The sequence below is a fragment of the Bipolaris sorokiniana genome (genome assembly GCF_000338995.1).
Source record: "Bipolaris sorokiniana ND90Pr unplaced genomic scaffold COCSAscaffold_3, whole genome shotgun sequence".
Lineage (NCBI taxonomy): Eukaryota > Fungi > Ascomycota > Dothideomycetes > Pleosporales > Pleosporaceae > Bipolaris > Bipolaris sorokiniana.
The window spans coordinates 981,335-1,006,550 of record NW_006911897.1 but is presented as its reverse complement, the minus strand read 5'-3'; the positions used below and the strand labels follow the sequence as shown (position 1 = coordinate 1,006,550).

At 50.9% G+C, this 25,216-nt stretch overlaps 10 protein-coding genes across 10 annotated transcripts in view; 6 read left to right on the top strand and 4 right to left on the bottom strand.

The window, feature by feature from the left end:
* Positions 1-1,847: 1,847 nt before the first annotated feature.
* On the bottom strand, positions 1,848-3,082 carry COCSADRAFT_110818 (uncharacterized protein). The gene is made up of 2 exons (XM_007698762.1): positions 2,751-3,082; positions 1,848-2,690 (listed from the first exon to the last, which is right to left on the bottom strand). The coding sequence occupies exons 1-2, from the start codon at positions 3,029-3,031 to the stop codon at positions 2,000-2,002; spliced, it is 972 nt and encodes a 323-aa protein (XP_007696952.1). The 5' UTR covers positions 3,032-3,082; the 3' UTR covers positions 1,848-1,999.
* A 2,290-nt stretch (positions 3,083-5,372) lies between these two features.
* Positions 5,373-6,570, bottom strand: COCSADRAFT_110815 (uncharacterized protein). The gene is made up of 2 exons (XM_007698761.1): positions 6,322-6,570; positions 5,373-6,226 (listed from the first exon to the last, which is right to left on the bottom strand). Exons 1-2 carry the CDS (start codon positions 6,377-6,379, stop codon positions 5,424-5,426), a joined length of 861 nt encoding a protein of 286 aa, XP_007696951.1. The 5' UTR covers positions 6,380-6,570; the 3' UTR covers positions 5,373-5,423.
* Positions 6,571-7,918: 1,348 nt separating this feature from the next.
* Positions 7,919-9,465, top strand: COCSADRAFT_178951 (uncharacterized protein; the record flags this gene model as incomplete). The annotated part of the gene is made up of 5 exons (XM_007698760.1): positions 7,919-8,059; positions 8,113-8,217; positions 8,271-8,461; positions 8,517-8,711; positions 8,767-9,465. 5 exons carry the CDS (start codon positions 7,919-7,921, stop codon positions 9,368-9,370), a joined length of 1,236 nt encoding a protein of 411 aa, XP_007696950.1. The 3' UTR covers positions 9,371-9,465.
* Positions 9,466-9,562: 97 nt separating this feature from the next.
* Positions 9,563-11,630, bottom strand: COCSADRAFT_136025 (uncharacterized protein; the record flags this gene model as incomplete). The annotated part of the gene is made up of 4 exons (XM_007698759.1): positions 11,308-11,630; positions 11,195-11,248; positions 9,857-11,141; positions 9,563-9,752 (listed from the first exon to the last, which is right to left on the bottom strand). Exons 1-4 carry the CDS (start codon positions 11,447-11,449, stop codon positions 9,563-9,565), a joined length of 1,671 nt encoding a protein of 556 aa, XP_007696949.1. The 5' UTR covers positions 11,450-11,630.
* Positions 11,631-12,603: 973 nt separating this feature from the next.
* COCSADRAFT_81956 (uncharacterized protein) lies at positions 12,604-14,954 on the bottom strand (the record flags this gene model as incomplete). The annotated part of the gene is made up of 5 exons (XM_007698758.1): positions 12,604-13,879; positions 13,922-14,535; positions 14,585-14,752; positions 14,803-14,870; positions 14,918-14,954. The coding sequence occupies 5 exons, from the start codon at positions 14,952-14,954 to the stop codon at positions 12,604-12,606; spliced, it is 2,163 nt and encodes a 720-aa protein (XP_007696948.1).
* Positions 14,955-15,453: 499 nt separating this feature from the next.
* COCSADRAFT_287616 (uncharacterized protein) lies at positions 15,454-16,291 on the top strand. Its single transcript, XM_007698757.1, has one exon. The coding sequence runs from the start codon at positions 15,492-15,494 to the stop codon at positions 16,191-16,193; it is 702 nt and encodes a 233-aa protein (XP_007696947.1). The 5' UTR covers positions 15,454-15,491; the 3' UTR covers positions 16,194-16,291.
* A 142-nt stretch (positions 16,292-16,433) lies between these two features.
* Positions 16,434-18,508, top strand: COCSADRAFT_110804 (uncharacterized protein). Its single transcript, XM_007698756.1, has 2 exons — positions 16,434-16,969; positions 17,153-18,508. The coding sequence occupies exons 1-2, from the start codon at positions 16,458-16,460 to the stop codon at positions 18,279-18,281; spliced, it is 1,641 nt and encodes a 546-aa protein (XP_007696946.1). The 5' UTR covers positions 16,434-16,457; the 3' UTR covers positions 18,282-18,508.
* Positions 18,509-18,668: 160 nt separating this feature from the next.
* Positions 18,669-19,867, top strand: COCSADRAFT_136018 (uncharacterized protein). The gene is made up of 3 exons (XM_007698755.1): positions 18,669-18,854; positions 18,905-19,000; positions 19,057-19,867. Exons 1-3 carry the CDS (start codon positions 18,765-18,767, stop codon positions 19,540-19,542), a joined length of 672 nt encoding a protein of 223 aa, XP_007696945.1. The 5' UTR covers positions 18,669-18,764; the 3' UTR covers positions 19,543-19,867.
* A 183-nt stretch (positions 19,868-20,050) lies between these two features.
* On the top strand, positions 20,051-22,363 carry COCSADRAFT_34086 (uncharacterized protein). Its single transcript, XM_007698347.1, has one exon. It carries the CDS (start codon positions 20,212-20,214, stop codon positions 22,063-22,065), a length of 1,854 nt encoding a protein of 617 aa, XP_007696537.1. The 5' UTR covers positions 20,051-20,211; the 3' UTR covers positions 22,066-22,363.
* Positions 22,364-24,036: 1,673 nt separating this feature from the next.
* The window catches only part of COCSADRAFT_83129 (uncharacterized protein), a gene marked incomplete at both ends in the record, with an annotated part of 6,957 nt that continues 5,777 nt past the window's right edge, over positions 24,037-25,216 (top strand). The window contains 3 exons of the mRNA XM_007698754.1: positions 24,037-24,318; positions 24,371-24,575; positions 24,626-24,746. Of these exons, the coding sequence (XP_007696944.1) occupies positions 24,037-24,318; positions 24,371-24,575; positions 24,626-24,746 (608 nt within the window). The remainder of the gene's footprint in view (positions 24,319-24,370; positions 24,576-24,625; positions 24,747-25,216) is intronic.

Genomic DNA, 25,216 nt, shown 5'->3' with positions numbered 1-25,216 from the left:
GCTCTTATTTCTCTTGTAGGAAGGCCTGCGTGCGGAGTGGGACGCCCTGCCAAGTGGACACTGGTGATATGACAAGGTTAGTATGCACTTGCGTTTGTTCACGCAATTCTCGACTTGACAAGGAAAGAAAGATCTGATGGGGAAATAGGCGGCTCAAGTGCCCGTCACCGAGATGATTAATACCAATCGAGAGTCTTCTCAGCAGCACACCAACATGGAAGCTGATCCCGAGAAATGCGAATTGCGACACCATCAGAATTAGCAATCCCGCGAGCATTCCAGAGGCCAGAGATCCCAGCCCGCCCCTTTGTCACTGCCATGTCACATCCAAAGGTCAATCGAATGGCTCAGGGCCTGGCAAGCGACTGCCGGAATGCGGGTATCGGCCGTACCGACGACATCTCGGGAGCCTATGTGGGGACACGGACCCAGGGGCGAATGAGCGTACGAGGCGTAGTCGAAAGGCTGGGAGAACCTAGAAGCCTGGCGCTAAGCGGCAGAGGGGGTTTGGGGCGTTGCAAACGATGACAAGTGAATATATTGTGGCTCAACACTGAGCGCACCCAGATTTGGCTCGAGGCTTGTCCGAGGAGGCTGATAACACGCAGAACATGGAGGAAAGGAGATGAATGAGGTCGAGTTTGGCATGCGGGAGCTAAGACTGGAAGGGCCAGATGACGGTTCTTTCCTCAAGGCAAATTCGGACGCCTTAGCCTTCTGGCCAATCACGAGTCGCACATGCCACGCACAACGTTTGCCTGATTCTGGTCCGCACAACGACACACGAACTTTCTCACGTCAGCAACAGACAAAGAGCCGTCAAACAACAGCTTTGCGGGTAGCTCCTGGATCAAGGCCATTATTTTATGTCCTCCTACAAGGTGATTGTCCTCTTTCGTTGTCTGAGAGCATTGATCGATCTAGATTGCGACTACATGTCCAGAATTATTAAAACCGGGGTTTTATGAAATCTACTTGCACAAAATGTGCTCATAAGCAAAAGCCCTCCTTCAAAAATGACCACCCTCTCTACGATTTTAGACAATGATTCGATTTTGATATGCATCAATGAGAAATGATGTCAAGGAATATTGATTTGTTCTATGTCAGATTCTACCTTACAGAAAGGCTCCTTCGATATGGCCATTCCTTGTGATTATTCATTACTAAAGAGAATATGAAAAAAAATGAAAACTAAACATCTGAATGCGTACAATCAATTTCTGGCTAATATCGCCGTTGCTGGGCGATATCTATCTCAAAAGTGTGTGAATGCTGTTCCAAGAAGCACGAGCACTGTAGAATATTCCGCGCTGCAAAAGACAAGCACATTGCTCAAGAGCGCGCGGATAAGATCCAGTAGTTGTTTTGGTAGCCTCGAATAGAATGTATGCATGTTTCGATAGCGAAATTGCTTCATTATTCTCTCCTCACCCGATAGCTACCGGATATGATTTCATATACCCTGCAGCCGTCGGACATGCCCCAGAATACGCCGACCCGAATGCACAGTACCAGCCCGATAATAATCGGACATACCTCCATACACCCGGCAATTGTCGGACCTTATATAGTATCTCTATTCTCCTTAGTCAGTTCAGGTTGTCTAGCAGCCGTCGTTAGAGACAAGACATGGGTTTCTGATCACAACAGTTATAGGCTGAATTTTGTATAGGAACGGCTAGTATGACTGTGCAGTACCAAGAAAACAGGAATTAATTAGGTTCATGCCAAAGGCTTCGAGAACAAAATTATGATGCGGTATTGATTTATTATGCCTATCGGTATCTTCACTATTTTCTAAACTGATATAACTGGTTCGTCTATAAAGTGATGAGTTATATTAGTATGTCTCTACAATTTAAATATGCATCAAAGTCTTAGGGTTTAAAACTTTCTATGATAGCCTGGTGTAATTACTGTGTTTGTTGAGCTTCTATAGACACGTACCACTATTCGCAGATGTAATAACTTTCCCATGCGGATTCCTGCTCTACTGTTAATTGAATGATAGATGGGCAACATCAAACCCTTTCAAATCATCGTTCCCCTCAATACTCCAACCTAAACCCTCCAGAAATACCACCACTTCCATCTTCAACTGTTCTGCATCCGCAAAACCCCCCTCCCAGCACTTCCGCACAATCTCACCCATATGCTCTATCTCAAGCGGTGGCCACTCCCTCCGTGGAATCATCATCGAAACCTCCTGCCACGATTTACCTGTGCGATCTCCCGGCCAGAATCCAGTCATGAGCTCGTACACTACACATCCGTACAAAAACAAGTCAGTCTGTATGCTCTGTTGAGATTGATGCTCAAGCGGATGGAACCACTCGCCAGAGGAGCGGGTACAGTGGTACCAGACACCGTTCGTACGCCTCCGGAATCCGGCGCTTACAAACCCAACAAGGGATAGGGATAGTCGGGAGTCCGAAGAGAGCCAGCAGTCCTCGAGGCTGAGGTCGCCGAAGATGATGTTGTGTGCGTGGATGAAAGATAGTGCCGATATAATGTGAAGTGCCCACTGAAACATGAGAGGTCGGTATGAGGCGAGGATGCGGCTGGATGCTGCATCTAAGGGGGCGCTGTACATGGCAGCTTTGTTCTGCTGAATGAAATCGGTCACTGGAGGTCCTGAAGGCTTTGCGAGCACGGGAAATGCAGTCCATGGGTCACGACGCAGATATCTATTTGCCTCGATCAGCAAAAATTGGAAGACCGGAAGTTCCGGGTAAGTCATAGCTTACGGTACAAGATGTGGATGGGATTCGCTGATCTGTTCTTCATAAATCACTGTTGTTTGCCAACATCGCCTCGCGCCGTGCTCCCCCCGCCAGCTGGCGTCTGGCGAGTCATCAGGGTCATGAATATACTCCTGGGGTAGGAGAATTACAGAGTCATCGTCAAGTTGCAATGCTGCAATCATGCCTAGATCGGCGCTGTAGCCAGGTACAGTCCCAGGAATGGGAGGGGGACGTTCGCCCGTTGTAGATGGATTGAGCCAAATTCTATTGACAGTTCTCGCCATATCCAATCAAATGTTTTGTTTAAACAGGAGGTGGGAATGAATTGTGATGAGTTCGAATTCTGCATGCGGCACATTTTACGCAAGCGAAAATTTAGTAGTCCAGTAATGTGCTGACTAACAAATCAATTGTTAACGTCAGAGCGCCTTGGATGTATTTTACACAAATTGGTAACCGCAGCGGTGTTTCCAATAAATCGTTAGGTCATTGACATTTTTGATTGTGTGAGTCGTTCTCATGCTCAATGGAATTAAGAAAGCGTTTGTATCAGCAGCACATTTGTCGAATACTCACCAGTATTATCTATAAGAAAATAGGCATACGCCTGTAAGTCAAATATTCTAGGGCAGATTACAGAACGGTTTACAGAAGCGATTCTGCTGATTTGTACGAGGACTATCGTCTCTATAGACGAGCGGTGTTCACCATCTGTTTAATGATAATGCCGAGAGCTACACGGACTCCAAGCTTACCCCTTTCGTTCATAAACATGAAGTGAACAGGCGCTTTTCTGTCTTAATCCAATATTTACGGAGTATTTGAATAACAAAGAGAGAGGAGCGTTATAGCGTAGATACTAGTCTAAATACTATTTAACCGTTATTAGCAAAACCTCCACGCGCTATCTGGCATATGCTTGCTCACTGGACTGCCTCCATTTCCTATAATGCCCTTTGTATATAATTAGTCAGCTATTTAATTTCGCCATTGTCAAATATATCGGGCTCTTGGATCGGTTGCTCGTTGTCGCGAAGGCATATTTCTCCCGGATATTAGCTCTCGAAGATCTGCCGAACATGGTAACCTAGCGAAAAAGATCAATAATACCTGTAGTAAAGCCGATCGTGATTCTGGTTCAATAGCGTGTATCTGTTAATGCTTTCCAGAATACGCACAAATATTTTCGCGAAACTAGTCTTGTTTGTTAATGGAGACATAAGTCGATAAGTTGTTCGAGACGACTAACTAGTCTTAATCCTCGATCACGTCCCTCAACAATCTACCCAACTGTACAATGGTCGGTATGAACATCCGAGCATACTATGTTTAGATTCACAGCTATCTCGGTTTCTTGCCTTCATTATAGGTCATATGCATTTACTTACTCATTTTCCAGATCCACATATCCTCAATGCATGATTGCCATAGTGTCCAAAATAAGGAGGACTTCAATCAAGGAGCGGCGTGACCAATCATGTCAGATATCGATCCACCATGACTCTGAGACATACAATGAAACGAACTTCCCACGTATGCGGCAATTGTTTGGAATTATCACATCGGACATGCAAGTCAGAGCACTAGAGATAAACAACAACAGAGCCAACTCGCAAGCGATGCAAACTGCAGATCTTCGTGATCATCAATTTATCAAGGGCAAGAAAAGGCGAATACCTATGCCACACCTCCTTTCTCACCAACCTCCCGAAACACCATGCCTGCAACTCAAGACAAACAGTAACATCCTCTCCAACGCACGCACCACCAGCCGATGATACGTAACTCCACGCGACGCAACACCGCAACCCGCCGTGCCGCCCCCTTCGCATTGCGCGATATGACCAGCCTCTGCAACCGAAGCTCAAAAATGCATAAGTATAGACGACAGGATCTGCATATATATGACTAAGAACTTACCCCCCAGATAAGTAAGTATGTTACCCACCGGGGCGGGAAGAAATCAGTAAGTCCTTCAGGATGCTTACGTCCGAGCCCATGATTCGTCACGGAGAAAAATAAAAAATGGGGCACTATAAGCAGGGGTATCGCGAACTATTATGTTCCTTGTTAGCCGCCCGTTGCTGGCTGCCGTTGTCAATGTGTCAACATGTCAGGACAAACGCCCCCCCGTTGTTTAATTTTAAATTTCCGACTGGTTTCGTCGAATAGAATCACAAAAAGGCTAGCATAGTAATGTATTCATTCAACGATGGTGTTCCGAGGAGGTAAGTGGTAAAGTCGGTATGTGGCGGGAGGGGGGATTTCTCAAAAGGGTAATTCGACACTGCGCGGGATGCAACGTATATAGGCGAACCTGTACTAGGCTGTTTCGCATTGGACCGAACAGGCAGACAACGGTAAGTATATGACAGGCGCGTATAGTTATGTGTAAAGTATGTCACGTCACCCTTGCAAGAGAAATACGTATGGGACAACAACCCACGCTGGCGGGACCGCAAGATGGCCCGAGACGAGGGGGCGCCAGACGGGGCTGACATCAACAACAGGAAGAGAGTTGCGCAGATCGATCTTGAACTGCAAAGATGGTGAGACAAATAGTAGAACTGACTATTTCTCCGTTGAACACAAAGTTCTTAGTAAGAGTAGATCCCTTCGAAAAAGGGAAGGAGGGAGGGAAATCCGTTTTACATTTTTGTTGTTTGCTTAGGCATATCATCTTACAAACGCACCGCCGCCGCTGGCACCGAGCTGGTTGCCCGTCATCCATCCACTCTCGGGTAGGCAAGCGATTCCGACAATGCCGGCCACTTCCTCCAAGGTACCTGGTCGACCGCCAATCTCGCCCGCTAGCCTGAGCATATCTTCAGAGTCCACACCAGGTCGTTCCTTGGCTAGCGGAATCAGAGCATTGTACATTCTCAGTGCTTGCTTTGGGGCTTCGGGGAGTCCGTTGAGTAGGCCAGTGTCCATGGGCCCAGGAGAGACGCTGTTGACAGTGCAGCGCTCGGCGAGCTCACGTGCCCAGACACGGGTCATGGCTTCAATGGCGCCCTTGGTTCCAGCATAGGATGTCTGCTGGATAAGACCCCATGTCGTGGTTGCAGACGAGATGTTGACAATTCTGCCCGATCGATCATGGGGAAGGTAAGGGAACGCTGCTTTGATAAGTAGCGCGGGTGCTTTGCAGTTGAGGTTGAATGTCTGGTCCCATAGCTCGACGTCAAGCTCTTGGATGGGCTGGGCGTTCACAAGTGCCGCGTTGTTGATGATTATGTCAATCTGGAAGCTGGGAGTTGCAGAGGGGTCGGTGAAGTGCTTCTTTGCAGCCTCGACAAGGGCTGCAGGGGCTGAGGGATCGAGCAAGTCAGCACGCACAGGGACCGCCTTCACGTTGTATGTTTTGGATAGATGAGCTGCGAGATCAGCAGCAGTCTGATCAGAAGCTGAAGTGGCGTAGTTGATGACCACGTTTGCACCACGTTCGGCAAGATGTTTTGCGACTGCGGCGCCGAAACCTAAAGTGAGGGGAAGTCTGTCAGTGCTTGATCTCACGACGCATATCGTCATGAAAAAGACGACATCGGTGACTTTGCAGTCAAGTCACACTTACTCCTTGAAGATCCAGTGACAATGGCAAGCTTGCCTTCGAATACCCTTGCTGTTGCCATACTGTCGGATTTTTCGTAGAAGTTTTGTAGGGGTCAAATGAATTTAGTCTCGGAATGTAACAAGGTTGGATATGTACTTGGGGATTGGAAAGAGAAGGAAAGCTGCACGAAACACGCCGTTATGTAGTATCGGACCTATCTTCCAGCGGTAGCAATTGACAGTATCAACGTCCGCTTGACAGCCTCGAGTAGCGACTGTAGCGGGGAACCCTTGACTTGATAAAACCTTTAGAGTAAGGACTAGGATCGGATTAGTATAACCCCGATGTGGAGTCGGACGTCAGGTCTCGCCTCGATCGGGGCGGTGAAGATCTTCATTTCACTCCAACGGGGCTGCACAAGCGAGGATTGGCCGAGGAAACGCCTAATTATCGTATGAGAAAATGCGTGGTGAGTTACTTAGCAAGACAGGGATGATAACGCAACTGTTGGCCGAGATTCTTCGAAAGGGATTATGTCGAATTTTATTGCAAGCAACGACTAGCTGGGTTGTGTACGGAAATTGTTCTCGAATAGAATGGAAGACTGAGAAATGCATATTTTTGCCAAAGGTCCTGACACGTGCCGATACAACACGTCAATCCCTTAGCAAGGGCGGCTGTTAATCAGTCTTAGCACGCGGGTTAGAGCCTGTGTGCCCAGTCTTGCATGCTCAAACACAGCCTTGCGCGTGCACGTGTGCTAGTGCGAAGATATGCAAGCAGACGTAACCTTTGAGACGGGTGGGTTTTTGGTGTTTAGGACAAGCGCACGAACTACTTACCTCGTTCGGTGGCAGTACATACTTACATCCAAGTACCCTGCTCAGAGATGTTGACAGGCAAGCATACACCTGCTATCGTGATATTAAGCGCTGGGAAATGTGATAAGAAATTTGGCGATGTCTTCGGTCCCATGGTGCTACGATTCATAGTCGCAACGTCGAGACAAGAGACATGCCTTCCATAGATGCGGCTAGCTTGAGACGAAGACGGAAAAAACTCCTATTGGCCTGGAAATGTTGTTCGCGAATGGCATGCGAAAAATCTTCTAGTCGTGAGGCTCGTTTCATATGGAATGTCCACAGTGAAGTGGGTCGGGGAAGATATGCCGCCGCGCGTAATGCCGGCACTATCGGAACGGTAGTGGCTCAAACTAGCGCACATCCCGCGCAGGCACCCCCCCGTTGGCCATCCTCGAGCCTTAATCCTTGACGGCTCGACTCCGGTGCTTGAGATCGGCACAATAGAGCGACTGTTGTGACTAAGTCGATACAGCGTTGGTGTACCAGGGCGACGGAACCGAGATGCAAACGGGCTGCCCGTTCCAAGTGCGGCTCATAGCAGAATGCATCAATGGACTCCAGCACACGGATATCGTACGTGATGCCTCAGGCACTGCCCTTGTGCATACTCCCTTCCATCCCTTTATTTTCTCCACAGACCCCACGACCTGCAGGACCAAAAGTCTAGTCCACTCAATCGTCACGCTTCATAACAGTTGGCTGGCCCATCTGCGATTTCTATTCACCTTTAAGGACTGTAGACAGACGTAGTCACCATGGCGCCAACATCCTATCCCATGGCTCTGGCCGTCCTGGTCCCGCTTCCTTTTGATATAATTTCTACTATTCTGAGGTTCTGGATACGGACAAAGAGGAAGGCGTGGGGTGCTGATGACTGGGCCATGCTGATCAACATTGTAAGAGCTCTGGATCCACAATCCTGTGTACAACTTGACTGACACTGATACAGCCCTTTTGGAGTGTAAGCACAATTGCCACCATTGGGATGGCATGGAGTGGTATTGGACAATATGATGCCACACTCACAGAGTCTCAATACATGAACTCTCTACGGGTATGCTTCTCCCCCCTATTCGCTCCGTCAGCAATATAGTAACCCACGAGCAGTGGTTCTACGTCTTCCAGGAACCATGGTGTTTTACCCTCATCACGATTAAGTGCAGTATCGGATTCGCTCTGATTCGAATTGCAAGCGGCAAGAAATGGATAGAATATGTCATCTACATAAGCATGTTTTCTTGCTTCATCGTCATGGGTGGAACAGGCATGTACCTGTTCTTCCAGTGCATGCCAGTGCAGTGAGTAGTCCTGAATCACTCACAAGGGAACAACAAGTAATAACACACAATCCAGGAAGAACTGGGACACAAAAATCGAAGGCTACTGCCGCGAGCGCAACACCCAAACCATCCTCTCCTACGCCGTAGCTGTAGTATCCATCTCGACAGACTGGATCTTCGCCACGCTCCCCATATTCCTCCTCTGGGATGTCCAACTCGACTGGCGCGTAAAGGGCGGTGTAATGGGCATGTTGGGTCTCGGAATCTTGTAAGTCCATTCCACCACCAACCATCCATCTCCTTAGAACTAACACTTTACCCAGCGCCTCCATCGCCCCCATTGTCCGCCTAAAATACCTCATCGGCCTCAACGACGCCTCCCGCCTCCTCCAAAACCTCAGCGCAATCCTCGCCTGGGCCACCGCCGAAATGAACGTCGGCATGTTCGTCGCCAACCTGCCCGCCTGCCACCCCTTACTCAAACACGCCATCGCGCGCTTCTCCACCTGGTCCGGTAGTAACTCGCGATCCTACGCCTCAGGCATCTTCGGCCCTAAGAAACCGCACGCGGGCGGCCCCTCCGCCAGCAACGCCATCGACTCTAAAAACAAGTGGCTCGAACTTGACGACCAGCAGCAGCAACAGCAGCGTCCGGAGTCAAGTCGTACGAGGAATTATTTAAGCAATAAGAGTAAAGAGACGGGCGTGGAGACAAAGATATATGGAGATCTTGAGGATTATGGGAGTGAGGAGAGCTTGGATGCAAGGGATGATGGGAGTCAGAAGAGGATTGTGAAGAAGGCGAGTTTGGATGGGTTGCAGGTTAATGTGCAGAAGGACTTTCGGGTGGAGATTAGTGACAGGTTTGATGGGAGAGGGAGAGGGAGGAAGGAGGACTTGGATAGGATACAAGCCGATCGGGTGTAGAGAAGGGTCGGCTGGATCGATCGAAAGGGAGGGAGGTAACGGATGAGATGAAGTATTAAACATAAGAATAAACATGTATTATATGAGTTATTTACAGGTATTTACAGATGTGCCAGTGCGAGTGAGACGCTTGTACTTTCTAGTGGATAGTATGGGGGTAGTTAGGGGCTAGGTGAATTTATCAGAAGTTGGCTACCTTGGTGCTCGCCCGTTGTAATCCACACCAGGCACAGCAGTATAATTCGCAAAACAATCATACTCGAAATCAATCTCTGCACTCCTCTTCCTGAGTACCTCGACCACATTGTCGAATGCACAAAGTCCATCCGTGTCCTCGGGACACCCAGGATGAGACTCGTGGATCGGGATAACAGCGTCGTTCCTACACAAATTCATTAGCCAAACAACCCCTCCTTAGGCAAAGATGGAGAAAGAAGAGATGTTTTTTTTTAAAAGAAAAAAAAGAAAAAGAGGGATGCAACATACACAATAAACCTAACCTGCCTACTCGGCACCTTCTCCCTACACTCAAGCACCTGCGTCGTAAAATGCGTCGCAAACGGCACTAACTTACTCGCCACAAACGTATTCGTACCCTCATCCCCTCGTGCACTCAAAGGCTTCCCTTTAAACAGCGCAGTGAAGTTAAACGCCACAAGCACATCCATCACCACAACCTCATGCGTCGCATCCGCATAGATACTCTGATCAAGCGGGAAATACGTCGATGTATTATCAAACGTCTCGTTCAGTGCCGAATTTGGTGCAGGAAACGTATGAGTAAAACGCGCGATGTACTCGTCTAGATACCCCTTTCCCTGTGCAGCGGATACGGGGGAGCCGGGCCCGTTGTTGTAGTAGAAGGAGAGGTCAAAGTAGTGTTCGTAATTCAAAAAGTCTTGTTCGCTAAACAAGGCGCAGAAGGGTGAGGAACCCAAAGCGTGGGTTTCGTAGGAGCAGAGTTGGAGCATGGAGATTGCGTCGGAGGGGGTTAGGGTTATGCCGTGGGCTTGGGATTGGAGGCGCGCAAGTGTGGCGTTGAAGGCGTTGGACGCGAATTGAGAGGCGACGGTGCTGCCGATACTACCGCGAGAGGCGATGTTGGAGTTGTTGCAGACTTCGTAAGGGGCGCCGGAGTTGTTGACGCCGCGGGTTTCGACAAGGATTTCGACGTTGACTTGGTTGAGGTATTCGGGAACGCCGAAGAAGCCGGCGGCGAAGTTTTCGGCTGTATGTACCATGCGGTCTTGACTTTGGGTTCTGAACACTGGTATCTTTCCGGATTGGGTGAAGTTATTGAGGAGATGGCCGTAGAGCTGGCGATATTCAACTCCCAGCATGAAGTTTTGGCTGCGACCGAATGGTGTAAGAAGTTCAGCACCTAGCTTGTACCTCCAGTTGCTCAAGAAGGCGAGTTCTCCAGAGAACGAAAGTCCGGTTTTGGTGGTATTGGCAAGTTTCGAAGCGAACTTCGCTGGTGCAGCGTCACTGGTGGGATACCTGGCTCCATGACGGTACAGCAGGTGCATTTGCGTAACCTCGCATCCTTCTGGAGCCAAAGGACTAGCATCCGGTAAACTATAATCGGCGCTGCGAACAGAGTACCACGGGCTGAGATTACCCCAATACTTTGAAATGTCAAAGTCAGGAGATTGAGGTCCGCTTCCATGCGGCTGGGGCTTGATCAGTGGCCAGGAAAATGCAGCCTGATCATTATACGGATAGGAGGGTGCAGTTTCGATGGCATTGGGCTCGACTCCAGTTGGTGTCGCTACATCTCGTGTCAATGTTTGCTCTTCTTACCACGTCCTCAAATGCACTCACGTCCAGGAAACCCAACTACCGACTCCGGCGGAAAAAGCGAAGGATCGGCCTGAGCTACAAAACATACACTATTAGCATCCTTCCCTTCCAGCCATAACAAGAAAAAGACTTACTCCCAGAAGGCGGATACACATTCATGGTACTCCTCCCCACATCCTCCGCAGCCGAGAGTGTCGTCGTCATCGAAGGCGGCGCCGCACCAACCCCCGCAACAACCAGCGCAACAACTCCAACCCGTCTCATCTGCATCTTCATCGTCTCTCTTTCTCAACACCGACTTCAAATCTCTCCCGTCTCTTCACACGCAAAGTCCGGTTAAGAATACGAAGATAACAGAATAACAAGCACACCAAGCTTTTCCCGCCGAGTCGCTTCTTTCACCGTTTTAATTTACAAAAGCTTGACTGCATTAGCCACCTTTTATACCTACCATTCTAAGCTTCCCCGACATGGCACTATTTTTTTGACAAGTACGTCGTCCTTTCCGCCTCATAACACTCATAGCCAATCAGGCGCGTGGACTCATGCACATGTTGACATTAGCAAGGCTGCCGGATGAGCGTGGAAGCAGGGATGGGGACGCGGGAAGGATGTGCGCTGACGTCTGCGAAGGTGTTGGGGTAAGCGGGAGGTACGGTTGGAGAAGGAGAAGAGTGGGTGCGGGAAGGAGGGGTTCGGATTGGGTGCGGTGCAGGACATCTTTTTCTTTTTGCTCCGCGGTATTTCTTATGTTCTAGTTCCCAAATTTGAGGTTCGGGGTTGTGATGTAGGATGTGGTAGTATATGGTAGTATATGGTACTTCATTTCTTTTTTCATCTTTTGCTATAACCATAACAAAAGGGATGATTGTACAGGACAGGATATGGGGAAGCGGAGCAAGTGGAAAGTATCATCCGGGGGCAGGGCAAAGCACACTGTATCGATTTGAGCTAAATCACTGGCTTTACCCTAGCCACCGCAGATCAAAACGAGTCATACAGAACAGAGATGGTAAAAATTTACAATGGCAGGAACCGGCATTTTAATTAGAAAAGAGTTAAAATCTGGTTTATACAGTAAAAGAAACAGCTGAAATCATGACCTTGCCCCTATTCGAATGCCTCATTCGTGAACCAAAAGATTTCCCAAAAACACCTAAACCAATGCCTTGCCCAGGGCAGTCCAACAGTTTGTCATCGTTAAATCTCATAACCCAGAGTCATGAGCCGCTTTCATCAGTCGTTAACGAGCTCCCGTCGTACTACGCCAAAAGGAACAGAAGATTGCGCCACTTTTTTCGCAATTTGATGTCGTATGGAAATGATACCAGGGAAACACAGAATAAGAAGATATGGAACCGACAAGTCAGTCGTTCCGTGCAGTCATCTACGAAGTCTAACGTCTACTTGTGATGCGTAGAAGAAGACGTCTAAGCAATGGGCCAGCGAGCACGTAAGCCCTGGGTCCATTGGCCATAGAGAATGTCAGCAAGCAGTGCTTGTTGCTCCATACCAGGCTCAACGTAGCCTGGTAGTTTCTTTTCATCAAACGCTACAAGAGTCTCAGCACCAAAGCCCTTTTCGCCAACGACGAGTGCGCTCTGGGGACGTTTGTGGGATTTGAGTTGTGGAGACTTCTTTGCAGGTTTTGGCACTTTAGTCGGAGAGCCGCCACTCATGGGTGTTGCTGGAGTTGAGGGAGTGCGTTCACAGTCTTCTGAACTTTTACTGGCCGTTGTTGAGATGGATGTATTCGAAGTGCTGGGGCGGATTCGACTTGTTCCTGATCCGTGCACAGTGGTACCTCCCAGGCTGATTTCGCTGGTCTTGGTATTGTGCCTGTATGGTGATTGGGATGACGAGACTTGAATACCGAGTGCTGAGGCAAGCTTCGCATCATTCTTCAGACGATCGACGATGTTCTTGAGAAGCATGAACTCGCCATGTGGGTCGACTTCATCCAGATGCTGCCATGCCTGAGCGACGCGACCAATCGCATCTCGCTGGCGAGGTGATGCAGTGTCTGCGTGTGCTTCCTGGAATACTGAATCCAAGACTTTGCTATAAGCCCGCCGGCCGTACAGTGCATCTTTGGTAATCGGCATATGCGCATTGTCAGGACTAGGTGGCTCGTTCTCATTGTTGAAATCGAGCGGATGGTTAGAGTTTGGTGGAGACGGCCGAAAAGTGCGGGCCTCGGGGTTTGGATGGAATGACTGGTTGCCCTGGCTGGTTTGTTCGTTTGTGTTGTTTGAGCGTGTTGGAGCACGACGCTCATCTGACGAAACACGTTTAAAGTGCCGCACAGTCGATGGGGAGTTGCCAAATGTGAGGTCTACGCCCAGTGGCTGCTTGCTGGCGGCGTTGGCATTGGTAACGTTGCTGAGATTGCTAGGCTGGCCAATGTTGCTAACTCGGCGGGCAGTTGGTGTGTTGCCAGAAGGAACCCGCAACGCCGTGACTTGAGACTGTGGTCGAGGGGGTGTTCGACGACGTGTTGACGCTGGTGACTCTGTGACGTCACCCAATGGTGCTGCGTTGAGGTCCATGCGCTGCATCCCACCCTGTGCCTCGTCGACGGTGGTGGGTATCCGAGTGGACTTCCGTTGCAGTTGCTTCATGGTTTGCCGTGGCGCCACCGTTCCGCGCTTGACTGTGTCGAAGTCCCATGCATCATCATCTTCGGCTTTGGCGGAGAAGTCAACCCTGCAAAGCTGTTAGCATCTTCTTGGAAGAATGTGAGTATACACTAACATTGTCTCTTCATAGTACTTGCGCTGAGACGCCGCCTGCTGCTCCCTCTGAGCGTCCCACATCTGCTTGCGCTCAACCAACTCGCGGAGGGCTTCAACCTTGCCTGCTCGCTGAATGAAGCGATGCTTCAACAGTTCCTTGGCTGATGCACGTCGATCGGGATCCTTGACCAGGCATTGAGCTATGAAGTCTTTGAAATCCTTGCTCCAGTGGTCGCCCTCTAGCCTAGGTGCTGGATTTTTGGGAATCGTGAAGAGCACCTTCATGGGGTGGGATCCTGCGTGCGGAGGTGCGCCCTCTGCCAATTCCATGGCTGTGATACCCAAGGACCAGATGTCGGCTCTAAAGTCATAGCCAGCCTCCTGGATCACTTCCGGAGCCATCCAAAACGGGGTGCCAACAAAGGTCATGCGTTGAGATTTCATGTTGGTGAGCTGGGCGGCAACACCAAAGTCGGCCAGCTTGACCTTACCTTGGTCGGTGAGGAGGACATTGGCAGCTTTGATGTCTCGATGGATTTTGCCAGACGAGTGGAGGTAGTCGAGCCCGAGGAGAAGTTCTCGACATGTGATGGCAATGTGTGCTTCACTGAAAGTTCCGGGTGCCAACTAGTCAAATTAGTCAAGAAATCGATGGAGGGTATGTAGTTGAGCATACCAAGTCGGCGGCCGACCCTCCGCCCAGGTACTCCATGACGATCCATAGCTTGACGCCCTTGACGAAGCTTGTCTTGTACTCGGTGACGTAGGGGCTGTGACAAGTGCTCAGGAGCGAGATCTCTGCCTGGATATCGGCCAACTCTTCGGTGCTGTCTTCGAGGTCGATCTATGGGGGATGAGTATGGGGGATCGCCCGGGGTAGGTGTGGATGCATACGTGTTTGATGGCCACAGTCTCGCCGGTGGTCTTGTCGATTGCCTTGAAGACCTTGCCGAAGCTCCCGCCTGTAGCATGGTCAGCGATTGTGGGTAGTGCAGGGGATAATACGGACTGCCCAGCTCCTCCATGACCTGGTAGCCCTCGGCCATGGTAGGCGACATTTTGGATGGTCGTAAGCTGCGGTGTGAAGTAGCGGTAAGACAAGTCGCGAGACGAGGGCAGGGCGCGCACGGCGAGCGGATCCAGGAGAAAATGGCAGATAGTAATAGGGTACGGGATGGGATGGTGCTACATGTCCGTAGCGATGGTTGGTGATGGTGTATATCCACTGGAGCGCAGGGTCCTCAGCCCTGCCATCGCCGAGGCAACGAGCTGGCCTCCATCAACAAACGCACAACCCCCCACCATGACGTTGGTCTGGTATTGCAACGAACACGGAGCCGCAGGGCACCCAAGCTGAAGCCGCCACAAAACCAAATTGAATGACGGCGTTGCAATGCGACTCAATTAGCAGAGCCAATGTCGGAACGCGACTTCGCGCCAGGCTAGCAGACGAAGAAGAGCAGCGGGTTCCTGGCCGGCAAGACGGCGGGTACACCATCTCGATGGCTTACTATCCGCCCTGCATAAGCTCCACAGCCAGCGGGTAGTGGCAGCGGAGGTGGTGGCATCGACGTTGAGCCCCCATGGCGGGCTTCTGGTTACCAGTTACATGTGCGGGCGGATGGGAGGCCTTGGGCGGGCCGCATTGGGAGTGCCGAGGCGGGATGCTTTTTGGGTTGGCGCGGAGGAGAGAGCATGGCGATGCGGTTGCCAGGACAAAAAGGCGCCTCACTGGGCAGCGTGAGCGGCAGTGCATCAACCATGACATCTCATCACATGGGATGGCGGTCCAGAGCACATTCGGCAGACAGCGTGTTTCAGGGCAGGGCGGGCAGTGGTTGTGCGTCTGCGGCTGGCAACCATGTTTGTGCTGGTCGCACGAGGCGCGAATAGCCTCACCAGACAGGCCTCGTGTGTATGGATGCTTGGTCTACACATACGCTCGTGACATGCGGCCGTTCACCGTAACAACACGACGGACAGGATACAGACAGAAACACACAGGCACATTCACAGTAGCGTTGCTGTTGTTGCATCCAGGGGCTTCCTTTTTTTTTCTCAATGGTCGAATTACGTGGCCTGGCCCCTCATCTCCGAAGATGGCAATCCAATCCAATCCGTCCATAGATGCGGCCATGGTATTATCAGACACGGGGGATGTGCATGCCAGGCACGGCGCATGCAAACAGGTGCTTTTTCGACGTGTCGTGCACAAGGCACTGCCACGACACAGCATCGCGGCCGTGACTGCTCCCCTACTCTGCTGCAGACTACAAAAGATGTAGTCTCCAGCGTTCAGCGCGCCGTTGAGCCACCATGCAATTCCTTCCTACACATGGACAAGGGCACGCAACCAGGCAACCCCCAGGAACCTCAGTGCCAGGAAATGGCTCCCAATCCGGCTTGTTTGTGGCCTGAGCTCGTGAGCGCATGAGAGACACGGGTTCAAAGACTACGGCTCCGGCTGCAGCGCAAAGGAGATGAATGCTCGCTGTCTGCTCTTGACATCTCTCACGCCCGCCACAAATGCCCTCCTCAATGTCTCCGGCATGGGTTCTCGCTCCACCGCCGGTCCAGCGCTCTTGAGATCGTGGTTCTCTTGGTTTCGAGGCTCGCTGCTGCTCCGATTGGTCGGCCCACCCACAGCCCTTCTGGCCCTCTACCTCGAAGTCTACGGCAGCTCCCCAGCCGCCGCCTCGCTTATTCTTCACCGACTCGCTCGCCGCTTTCATCTCCCAACCCTCTTCTGTGCACTCGCAACCACGCAACGTAGGCCGAATCCTCTGTCAGATCGTGGCCTACCACCTGCCATGGATCGAGCACAGACACAAACCCTGCACCACAAAGGGGCAGACCCGTCATCCCACGCCGAAATATCATCTGCCCACGCCGCCTCCATGCCCGCCTCTCCCTCCCAACCTACTGCAAAAGCCATGTCGGCGCACTCCCGCTCAAAGACGGTGGACATTGTTGGCCAGGGCAAACGCCTCTCGCTGCAGTTCCCTATTCAACCCACTGCATCCACAGCCACTCCCGCATCTGCCACACGCACGCGCCCCCAGTCATGGATGAATGGCACCTCACCCACCCCCTCGCCGGAGCCCCAGGAAACGCATCATGAGACCAACATTCTCGCCGTTCTCGCTACCCAGGAGCGCTATGTACTGGAGCTCAAGGAGGAACTGAGCAAGGCAGAAGCCGATTTGAACATGCTCAAGTCGCATTGGGCCCGCCATGAAGCCAGCAAGCGCCACAACCAGGTGCGCAGAGTGGCTCCGCTGCAACCTCTGGATACATCACTTGCGAATTCCCCGCCCACCCTGTTCGATGACGATGCTTCAGGTCTGTCAATGCAAAAGGAAATGGAGCGCAGGAAGAACCTCCTCAGCCACTCCAAGCCCGCACAACGCAAAGTCTTCAGTGGTTCGCGCCATTTGCGCACCCTATCACTCCTCTCCCCAGACCGTGTCGACTCGCCTTCCTTCCCCCACACTGCGGACCTTTTGGACAACCAATCCCCCAACATGCGACCTCTACATTCCGCGCGAACATCCACTTCGTCCGAAATCACGCGCCCACTAGTCTCCCCCGCCGAGCATGACCGCTATGACATGGGTGGCATGCCAACCATCCAGCGTGAGCAACTCATCCGTGCCGGCACACAAATGGCCACAGACTTCAAGAAGGGATTGTTTACTTTTATCGAAGACATCCGTCAGGCTACCGTTGGTGATGAGGCAGTTCACACCACCGACTCTGCTTCTGGTTCCGCTAGCGCCAAGGGTCCCAAGACTAACCGCAAATCGTCTGAAACTCGCCCCCCACTTAGTCGCTCTGCTAGCTCCAAGAAGTCGACGCAACAGACTGGCTCCTTTGGCGATGACTTTTGGAAAGAAATGGGCCTCAGTGACCCCAAGGCTACGGCCACGAACAAAAAAACGCAGGCAGTCAAGAACACAAGCACCCCACAAAAGCAAATACGCAAGGTGGCTTCAGAGGAAGACTGGGACAATTGGGATACCCCCAGTGACTCGCTCCTAGTAGACGTCACGGATCTCAAGGACAGTTCGGACGACTCTGATACCCACAATTCATCCATCTCCGGCCTAGACAGCTCCAATACCAGCAGCAGCGCCAGATATCATGCCAAGCGCCATGATTCCAAAGCCTCGTCGCTCACCTCGATCAATCAAGACGACTTTGTACCCCGCGAACAAAAGCGCTCTTCTCTCACCTGGCCTGACATGACAAAAGTCTCGCCCAGCAACCTGAAGCGTACGGCTTCGCATCTGATGAAAGAGTGGGAGAAGCAGCTGACGCCTCCCCCAGAGTCGAGAAACCAAGACTACGCCCATGGCGACTACATGAATTAACGAAGGGTTTTGTAGCGTTCCCACCAGTGATATCCAGCATTATGAAGCCACGCCACCACAAGTCAGTGTATTATTCAATATTAACCACATGTACTAGGCGGTTTTTGTAAGCAGCGTTTGAAAAGCATGGCGTTGGCGCAATTGTAAATAAAGCGTTGAGACCTAGCTTCGGGCAGACAAGTATTGTCGATAGAAGCATAATGAACAAATTTGAGCAAATTGATAACAGTATTTCTTTTTCTTTATTTGTTTCATGTGGGTACTCATGTGCAACCATCCACCGCCTTTCTACAAAAGATGGACTGTTGGGAGAATTGCCAAGCCCCGCAACCCGGCACATTCCGTCCTCCGCTTTGAACTCCGCAAAATGTTCCTGCGTAGTGGCGGCGCATCGCAATCGCATCGCAACAAGCAACAGCCACCTCATCTTTTCCCTCTACACTTTCTTGGTCCTCCTTTCTCTTTCCTTTTCGATTACCAGCCATGGCGTTTCCAGGAGGCCCGGGCGCGATGCCGGCATCCATGAACCCAACCGCTGGCATGTCAGAGCAGGAACAGCAAATGGTGAAAGCGGTATGGACGACCTAGGAATGCAGCACGGACATCTAGCTCACAATTTGTAGATGCAAATGGGCATGGAGTCTTGCCTAGGCAAGACGGTGATGGCTGGTGTCATGGGAGGAGGCCTGGGTGCCATGTTTGGACTGTTCATGTCGTCGGTATGTATCCCCAATCTTCATCCAGGTGAGAGAGGACGTAGTCTAACATGCGTCAGATGCGATATGATACACCCATGTCACAACCACTTCCCATGAACACACCAACTACCCCAGCACCTAGCACTTCAACTGCAGCAGGTGTAAAACCCTCGACAGTCGCTTCAAGTGCATCCTCTTCCTCCGCCGCTGCCGCCCTGCCCAACCTCACTGCAGCAGGGACCGTCCCAATCACCGACCTCCCTCTAAAGCAGCAACTCCGCGCCGGTCTACGCGACATGTACCGCTCTTCCATTTCTTCTGGTAAGAACTTCGCCAAGGTCGGCGCCATATTTTCGGGTACCGAGTGCGCAATTGAGGGTCTCCGTGCGAAGAACGATCTATACAACGGTGTTGCAGGAGGATGTATAACAGGAGGCATTCTGGCAAGAAACGCTGGGCCGCAGGCTGTGGCTGTGGGATGTGCAGGCTTTGCTGTCTTCTCGGCCGCGATTGATGCCTACATGCGTATGCCAGAGGACGAGAAGAGTAAGCCTATCGCATAAGAAAAATAGGCGATGTTCATGTGGAAAAAGAATTTGAACGAGGTGACAAAGATACGGGGGGTTTGAGGGCCACGATGTACGATTACTGTATACCACTGTCGGTTAGAATTGGGGCATGACTCGCAGCTTTAGCATTGGGCGGCGTTTAGCGATATCGCGGATTCATCTCAGGAAAAATATAGACTCAGCTGTGTTGTGTTGTATTCTGGTAGTAGATGGCATAATGCGACGGTGTAGTTGAATGTCTGGAATGGTACATCTATCCATCCACCATGTTGATAATCAAAACGCAACTAAAAAATAACCATCGTACTGACTTTTGGTTACAAAGTATATATAGTTACATGTACTGCGAACTCCAAAAACAACTCATCAGTCCTTGTCAGAACATATCGGCATTGGTAGCCATGCTGTAGTCATTGGCTCTGACCAATCATGTCTTACGCGCTTTTTCACGCACCCCTCCAAAAAAAGTTGCGCCCCACTAATTTTACCGCCACAATGACCGAAATCTTTCCCACAAGCAACACAACGTTTTTGACCTAGTCATATACTCTTTCCTACAGGAAATCTTGCGACTGGCGAATAACCAGGAGTGCGCGTCACACCAAAGAGCAAAATACAGGATACAAACCAGAAAGAGAAGGGTCAACATTCAGAGCGCACACCATGGAACCCACACCTTCTACCCAGCAAAAACCCATTCACTCACTCATCCTTGATACGGGCCCTCTGATCAAAAACATCGTCTCTATCTCCACCCTCATCAACTCCGCCGAGGAACTCTACACAACCCCAGACATCCTACGTGAAGTCCGGGACGAAGCAACCCGATCACGTGTGCAAACTACTCTCGTTCCATTTTTGAAAATCAGAACCCCCAGCCCAACCAGCTACGACGCTGTTGTTGAATTCAGCAAAAAAACTGGAGATCATGCCGTACTGAGCAAACAGGATTTGGGTATTTTGGCGCTGGCGTACGAGGTGCATTGTGAGAGGAATGGGGGAACTTGGGGACTCAGAGAGGTGCCGAAGGGTGAGGTGAAAAGGAGGCCTGAGGATATTGAGAGGGAAAAGGCCGAGAAGGCCGAGAGGGAGAGGTTGGCCAAGGAGGCGGCGGCGGAGGGTGTGCTGTCGAAATCTGCGGCTAAGCGGAGGCGTAGGGCGGAGAAGGCGAGGAATGCGGCTGCTGAGGGTGTAGAAGAGGTGGCGGCGGAAGAGCAAGAGGCGCCGGAGAGTGGTGAGGTGGAGGACGAGGAGGGCTGGGAGCAGCCGACTGGAAAGCGTGCGGCTAAGGCTAGGGCGCCCAAGTCGACAAAGTTTAACTTCAAGCCTGCGGAAGAGAAGGTTGAGAGTGAGGCTGTTCAGGAACAAGAGAAGGATGAAAAGGTTCCAGCCGACGATGATCAAGAGGATGGGGGGGTTGCCATCACCCAAGAGGAAGTAAAGGAGCAAATTCAAGAGCAGGTTGCAGCGCAAGTCCAGGATCAAGTTCATGAGCAGGTCCATGAGCAGGTTCAAGAACAGATTCACGAGCAGCTTGCGGAAAAGGGCGAAGAGAAACTTGAGAGTCAGACTGTAGAGAAGGTTGAAGAGAAAGTGGAAAAGCAGGTCCAAGAGCAGGTCCAGGAGCAGCTTCAAGAGCAACTCGGTGAGCAGGGGCTTATCGAGAAGTCGGCAACAGTTGAAGTACCAAGCGCAAACATCCACGTTGAGCAAAATGCAGAGCTGGCTGTCACACCAGAGCACCTAGCACAACAAGAAGCTTCTGAAGCCCCTTCGCAGAAGCACACTCTCGAGCACGACATGTCCTCACTCTCCATAACCCAACAACCCACCCCACCCACCACCGACTCCTCAGCCGCAGACTCCGACTCGGACGGCGACTGGATCACGCCCACCAACCTCTCCAAGCACCAAGCCGCCGACTCAGACCTACAATCCCACCTCCAAACCGCCTCCAAACCCGTTCAACTTGACCTTGCAACCATGACCACCGACCACGCCATGCAAAACGTACTCCTCCAACTCAACCTATCCCTCCTCTCTCCCTCCCTCCAACGCATCAAAACCGTAACCTCCAAAATCCACCGCTGCCACGCCTGCTTCCTCCTCACCAAAGAAATGACGCGCCAATTCTGTCCTCGCTGTGGTCAACCCACTCTCCAACGCGTCTCCTGCAGCACAAACGCCAAGGGCGAATTCCGCATCCACCTTTCCAAAACATACACTTACAACAAGCGCGGCGATCGCTACAGCATCCCCAAACCCATTGCTGGCACGGCGAATACGAAGTGGAAGGAGGGATTGGGTGGTGGTAAGGGGGGGTGGGGCAGAGAATTGATTCTTGCGGAGGATCAAAAGGAGTTTTTGAAGGTCAAGGAGGAGGGGAGACGGAAGAAGGCGAGGGATGCGCTTGATGAGGATTATCTGCCTGGGATTTTGACGGGGGAGAGGGTGGAGAAGAGTGGGAAGGTGAGGGTCGGGGCTGGGAGGGATGTTAATGCTAAGAAGAGGTCGTGAGGATGTAGTTGAAGGGGGGAAGTGAAGAGTAGGGTGAACGAGAGCATAGTTTGGCAGGGGCCCGCATTTTGGGAATCCGCGGAATGGGGTTTCGGGTGTCCCGCTGCATCGGGTCTTTTTTTTCGCGCTAAAAAGGGGGCGTTTGTGGTTCATTGTTGATTAAATCAGGAATTTTTCTGGTGAGGTTGTGGCGTGGCTTGTGCTTATTCGTTCGTTTGGGAGAAAATACAGACGCCTCTGAAGACTTTTGCCGGCCAGTTACATTGCTGTGAATGTGTGATTTGATGGGATCGAGTCCATATACCATAGAAAAAATCCCGATTTTTCGGAAAGTAAATTGAGCATAGGATTAGGTCAAAAGACAGAGCCCATCTACTATTTTCCTCAATCTCTTCTTCCTCGCTTTGAAAAATCGCGCCCAAAGAATCTCTCTAAACATTCACACAAACAGTAGTGTCTCCAACCCAACATCATACATACCTATTCTAGCTAATTCCCCATCCTCCTCACTTACTTACCCTTATCCCGCAACACTAAAAGTATCTCGTGCATCTTTCACTTGCTGGCGCTCCACACCCCTTGCATAATCTAAGCATGTACACGCGCGCGTGCGGCGTAGGCTGCGGCGGAGTCGATTTGATAAGTCGGGATAGTTGTACCGGGTAGCGCGACACTACTCCTACCTTTAGCAAGTCCAAAACAAGAAACGTCTTGGTATATACAAGCAATGTCTATTTCGACTCATTTTGACAGTATGTGTGTGTAAGACGGGCAGGCCTGACGGTGGTACAAAGGGTGCGGCTGAGGTGTGTGTGTTATTCCCGTCGGCGGATGCTATTTTAGCAGGAGTGACATCTTGGGCCACTGCCTGGAATGTATACGATGGTAGCGAGAGACAGGATGGATGCCTTGATTGCGGCTGTAGAAGTCTGAGAAGAGAAGGAGGGAAGTGGATGGATGCGGAATGAGATCGATCTGCTTATTCCTTTTTGCCAGTGTGTAATGTGCTCGGTGAGGTGGGATATCCATTGGCTTGTGATACTGAGAAAAAAGGCGAGAGTGTGATTCGACACTTCTAGTTCGATTGGTATGCAAGCCGCTAGGTTGAAAGTCCCAGATATGTCTGCATCTCATACAGCTAGCATGTTTTGTGCTCTTGAATCGGCGGACTGCCTGGTATATCGCTGCGGGCAAAACGGTGCTCATCTCCGACGAATCAGGGACAACAGGCTTAGATGGTGACAAGAACGGGGTTGCAAGCGAAAGAAACCAACCTCGTAACGTTTCCCAACAACATAGCCTGCAGAGTGGAGGGAGGGACTGTAGAGGGAGGGGGAGAGGGGGGCATTTGGGCGTAAGAATGACATACGGGATTTCGTACTACCACACATAACCCTTGCATATCACTCACGAGGGCTGCGCCCAAACGCCTCGCTTATGCTCGAGTGAAGCATTCGATTTTGGGCTGACTCGGGGCACGCAGCAGGTTTGGCCAACGGGAGTGGTGCGGGCTATTAGAGCGCACATGAGCGAGAGCCAGGTGTGCTGGCGGTGCAGTGTTAAAGGGCGCCATGGAGCGGGCATTGCATGAGGGTTTGAGCATCTGCCTAGGTAGGTGAAAGCTCGGCAAACTAACGGTAAACAAGCTGTCAGAGGAACGGTGAAAGGAGTAGTGGTGGAGGCTATATAGAAAGGGGTTCGATCGGGTCTTGTTTCGCTGGAGAAATTCCATCAGTGGCTTCTTGTAGAACCTACTTTATTAGCATTAAAATTTCATAGTTGGACAGTATGCCGATTAGTAGTATATTAAGTTCGTGGACTTTAGTCTCCAAGTCGTATGTTCGACAGGTACGTTGCATCGTTGACCCAGAACCTTTTGCCATACTTATACGCGTTTAGTTCGTTAAGTCTCTGTACACTCCAAAGTGCAAAGAGGTTCCGAAGCAGGATCCATCTGCTGCGCAAAATGGATCAGTGAAACATGGAGACCACCGTGCACAGATTATAGCCCGGCTGCGAGGTCAAGAGATCCGTGTCCCAGATGTTCACTACATATACGCTGAGTGGAAAGCCAACTTACATCGTGACGTGGAGTTGTCGAGGCAACACCTCGAAGGTTATTTTGAAACGTTCATCAGTACAGAAAGCGTGAGAAAGAAGCAGAGAAAAGTCGACAACGCGCTGTGTGCTGGGCAGTTTTGGCCCCGCGTTTCGAGCGACAAATTTCTTGTCCTTGGAGAATTAGTGGCCTGGGTAAAGAACTCAACCTTCTTTTATTCATAGCCCATGCTGACTAGATACTCAGTTCTTCTTCTGGGATGACGAGATTGATTGTGGTACGCTTACGGATGATAATGACAAGACAGAGGCATATTGCGACGACACACTCAAGTTCATCAGGCACTGTCTGCAGCCAGAGCTTCAAGGCGAAGTACCAGCGCCAGGTCGATTGCACAACTGTGGGCCTTGGGTCAACATGGGTCGAGCCATGCAGGAAGGCCAATCCAAAGGTAGGATGTTTGATAAACCGTCGACAAGGGTCAGCTAACGCTTTTGACAGAGGCACGTGAAAGGTTTGCAGCAGCGATCTATGACTTTGTCATGGGTGTTCGTGTCTCACAAGCTACGTGGACCCGAGGCATATCCACACTCGAAGACTACACTGCACGCCGGTTGAGTGAGTGAGTGAGTTGTATTTAACGTCTATATATAAAGCCTCCCTTGGGGCATGTAGACGGGCTATGCCTATGGCTTGCCGTACTATGCCTAGGATGCCTATTCTTATTTACATGATTGTAGTGGTCTAGTAGTGGTCGTTCCGCCTGTTGATCGCCACTGAAATGATTGTGCAGTAGGTGTGTATCCGCCTTTAGTTGTCGTAGCTGATGCTTACTAAGGAGTGTGTAGTATAGAGGACATAGGAAAGAGAAGAGAAGGAGAGAGAAGAGAGAGAAGAGAAAGAGAGAAGAGAAAGAAAGAAAATAGGAAGACAGGAAAAGTCTTACAAGTGTAGGCTCTAGTGAGGCCTATATATTGTGTTATAGAAACCTGTGATTTCTAGGAAGGCGGCAAAGTCCTCTGGCTCTTCCCAGAGCGTCTGGAGGTACTTGATTGCTTCGCTAGGTGTCCTAGGCGGTGCGTGGTGGCCGTC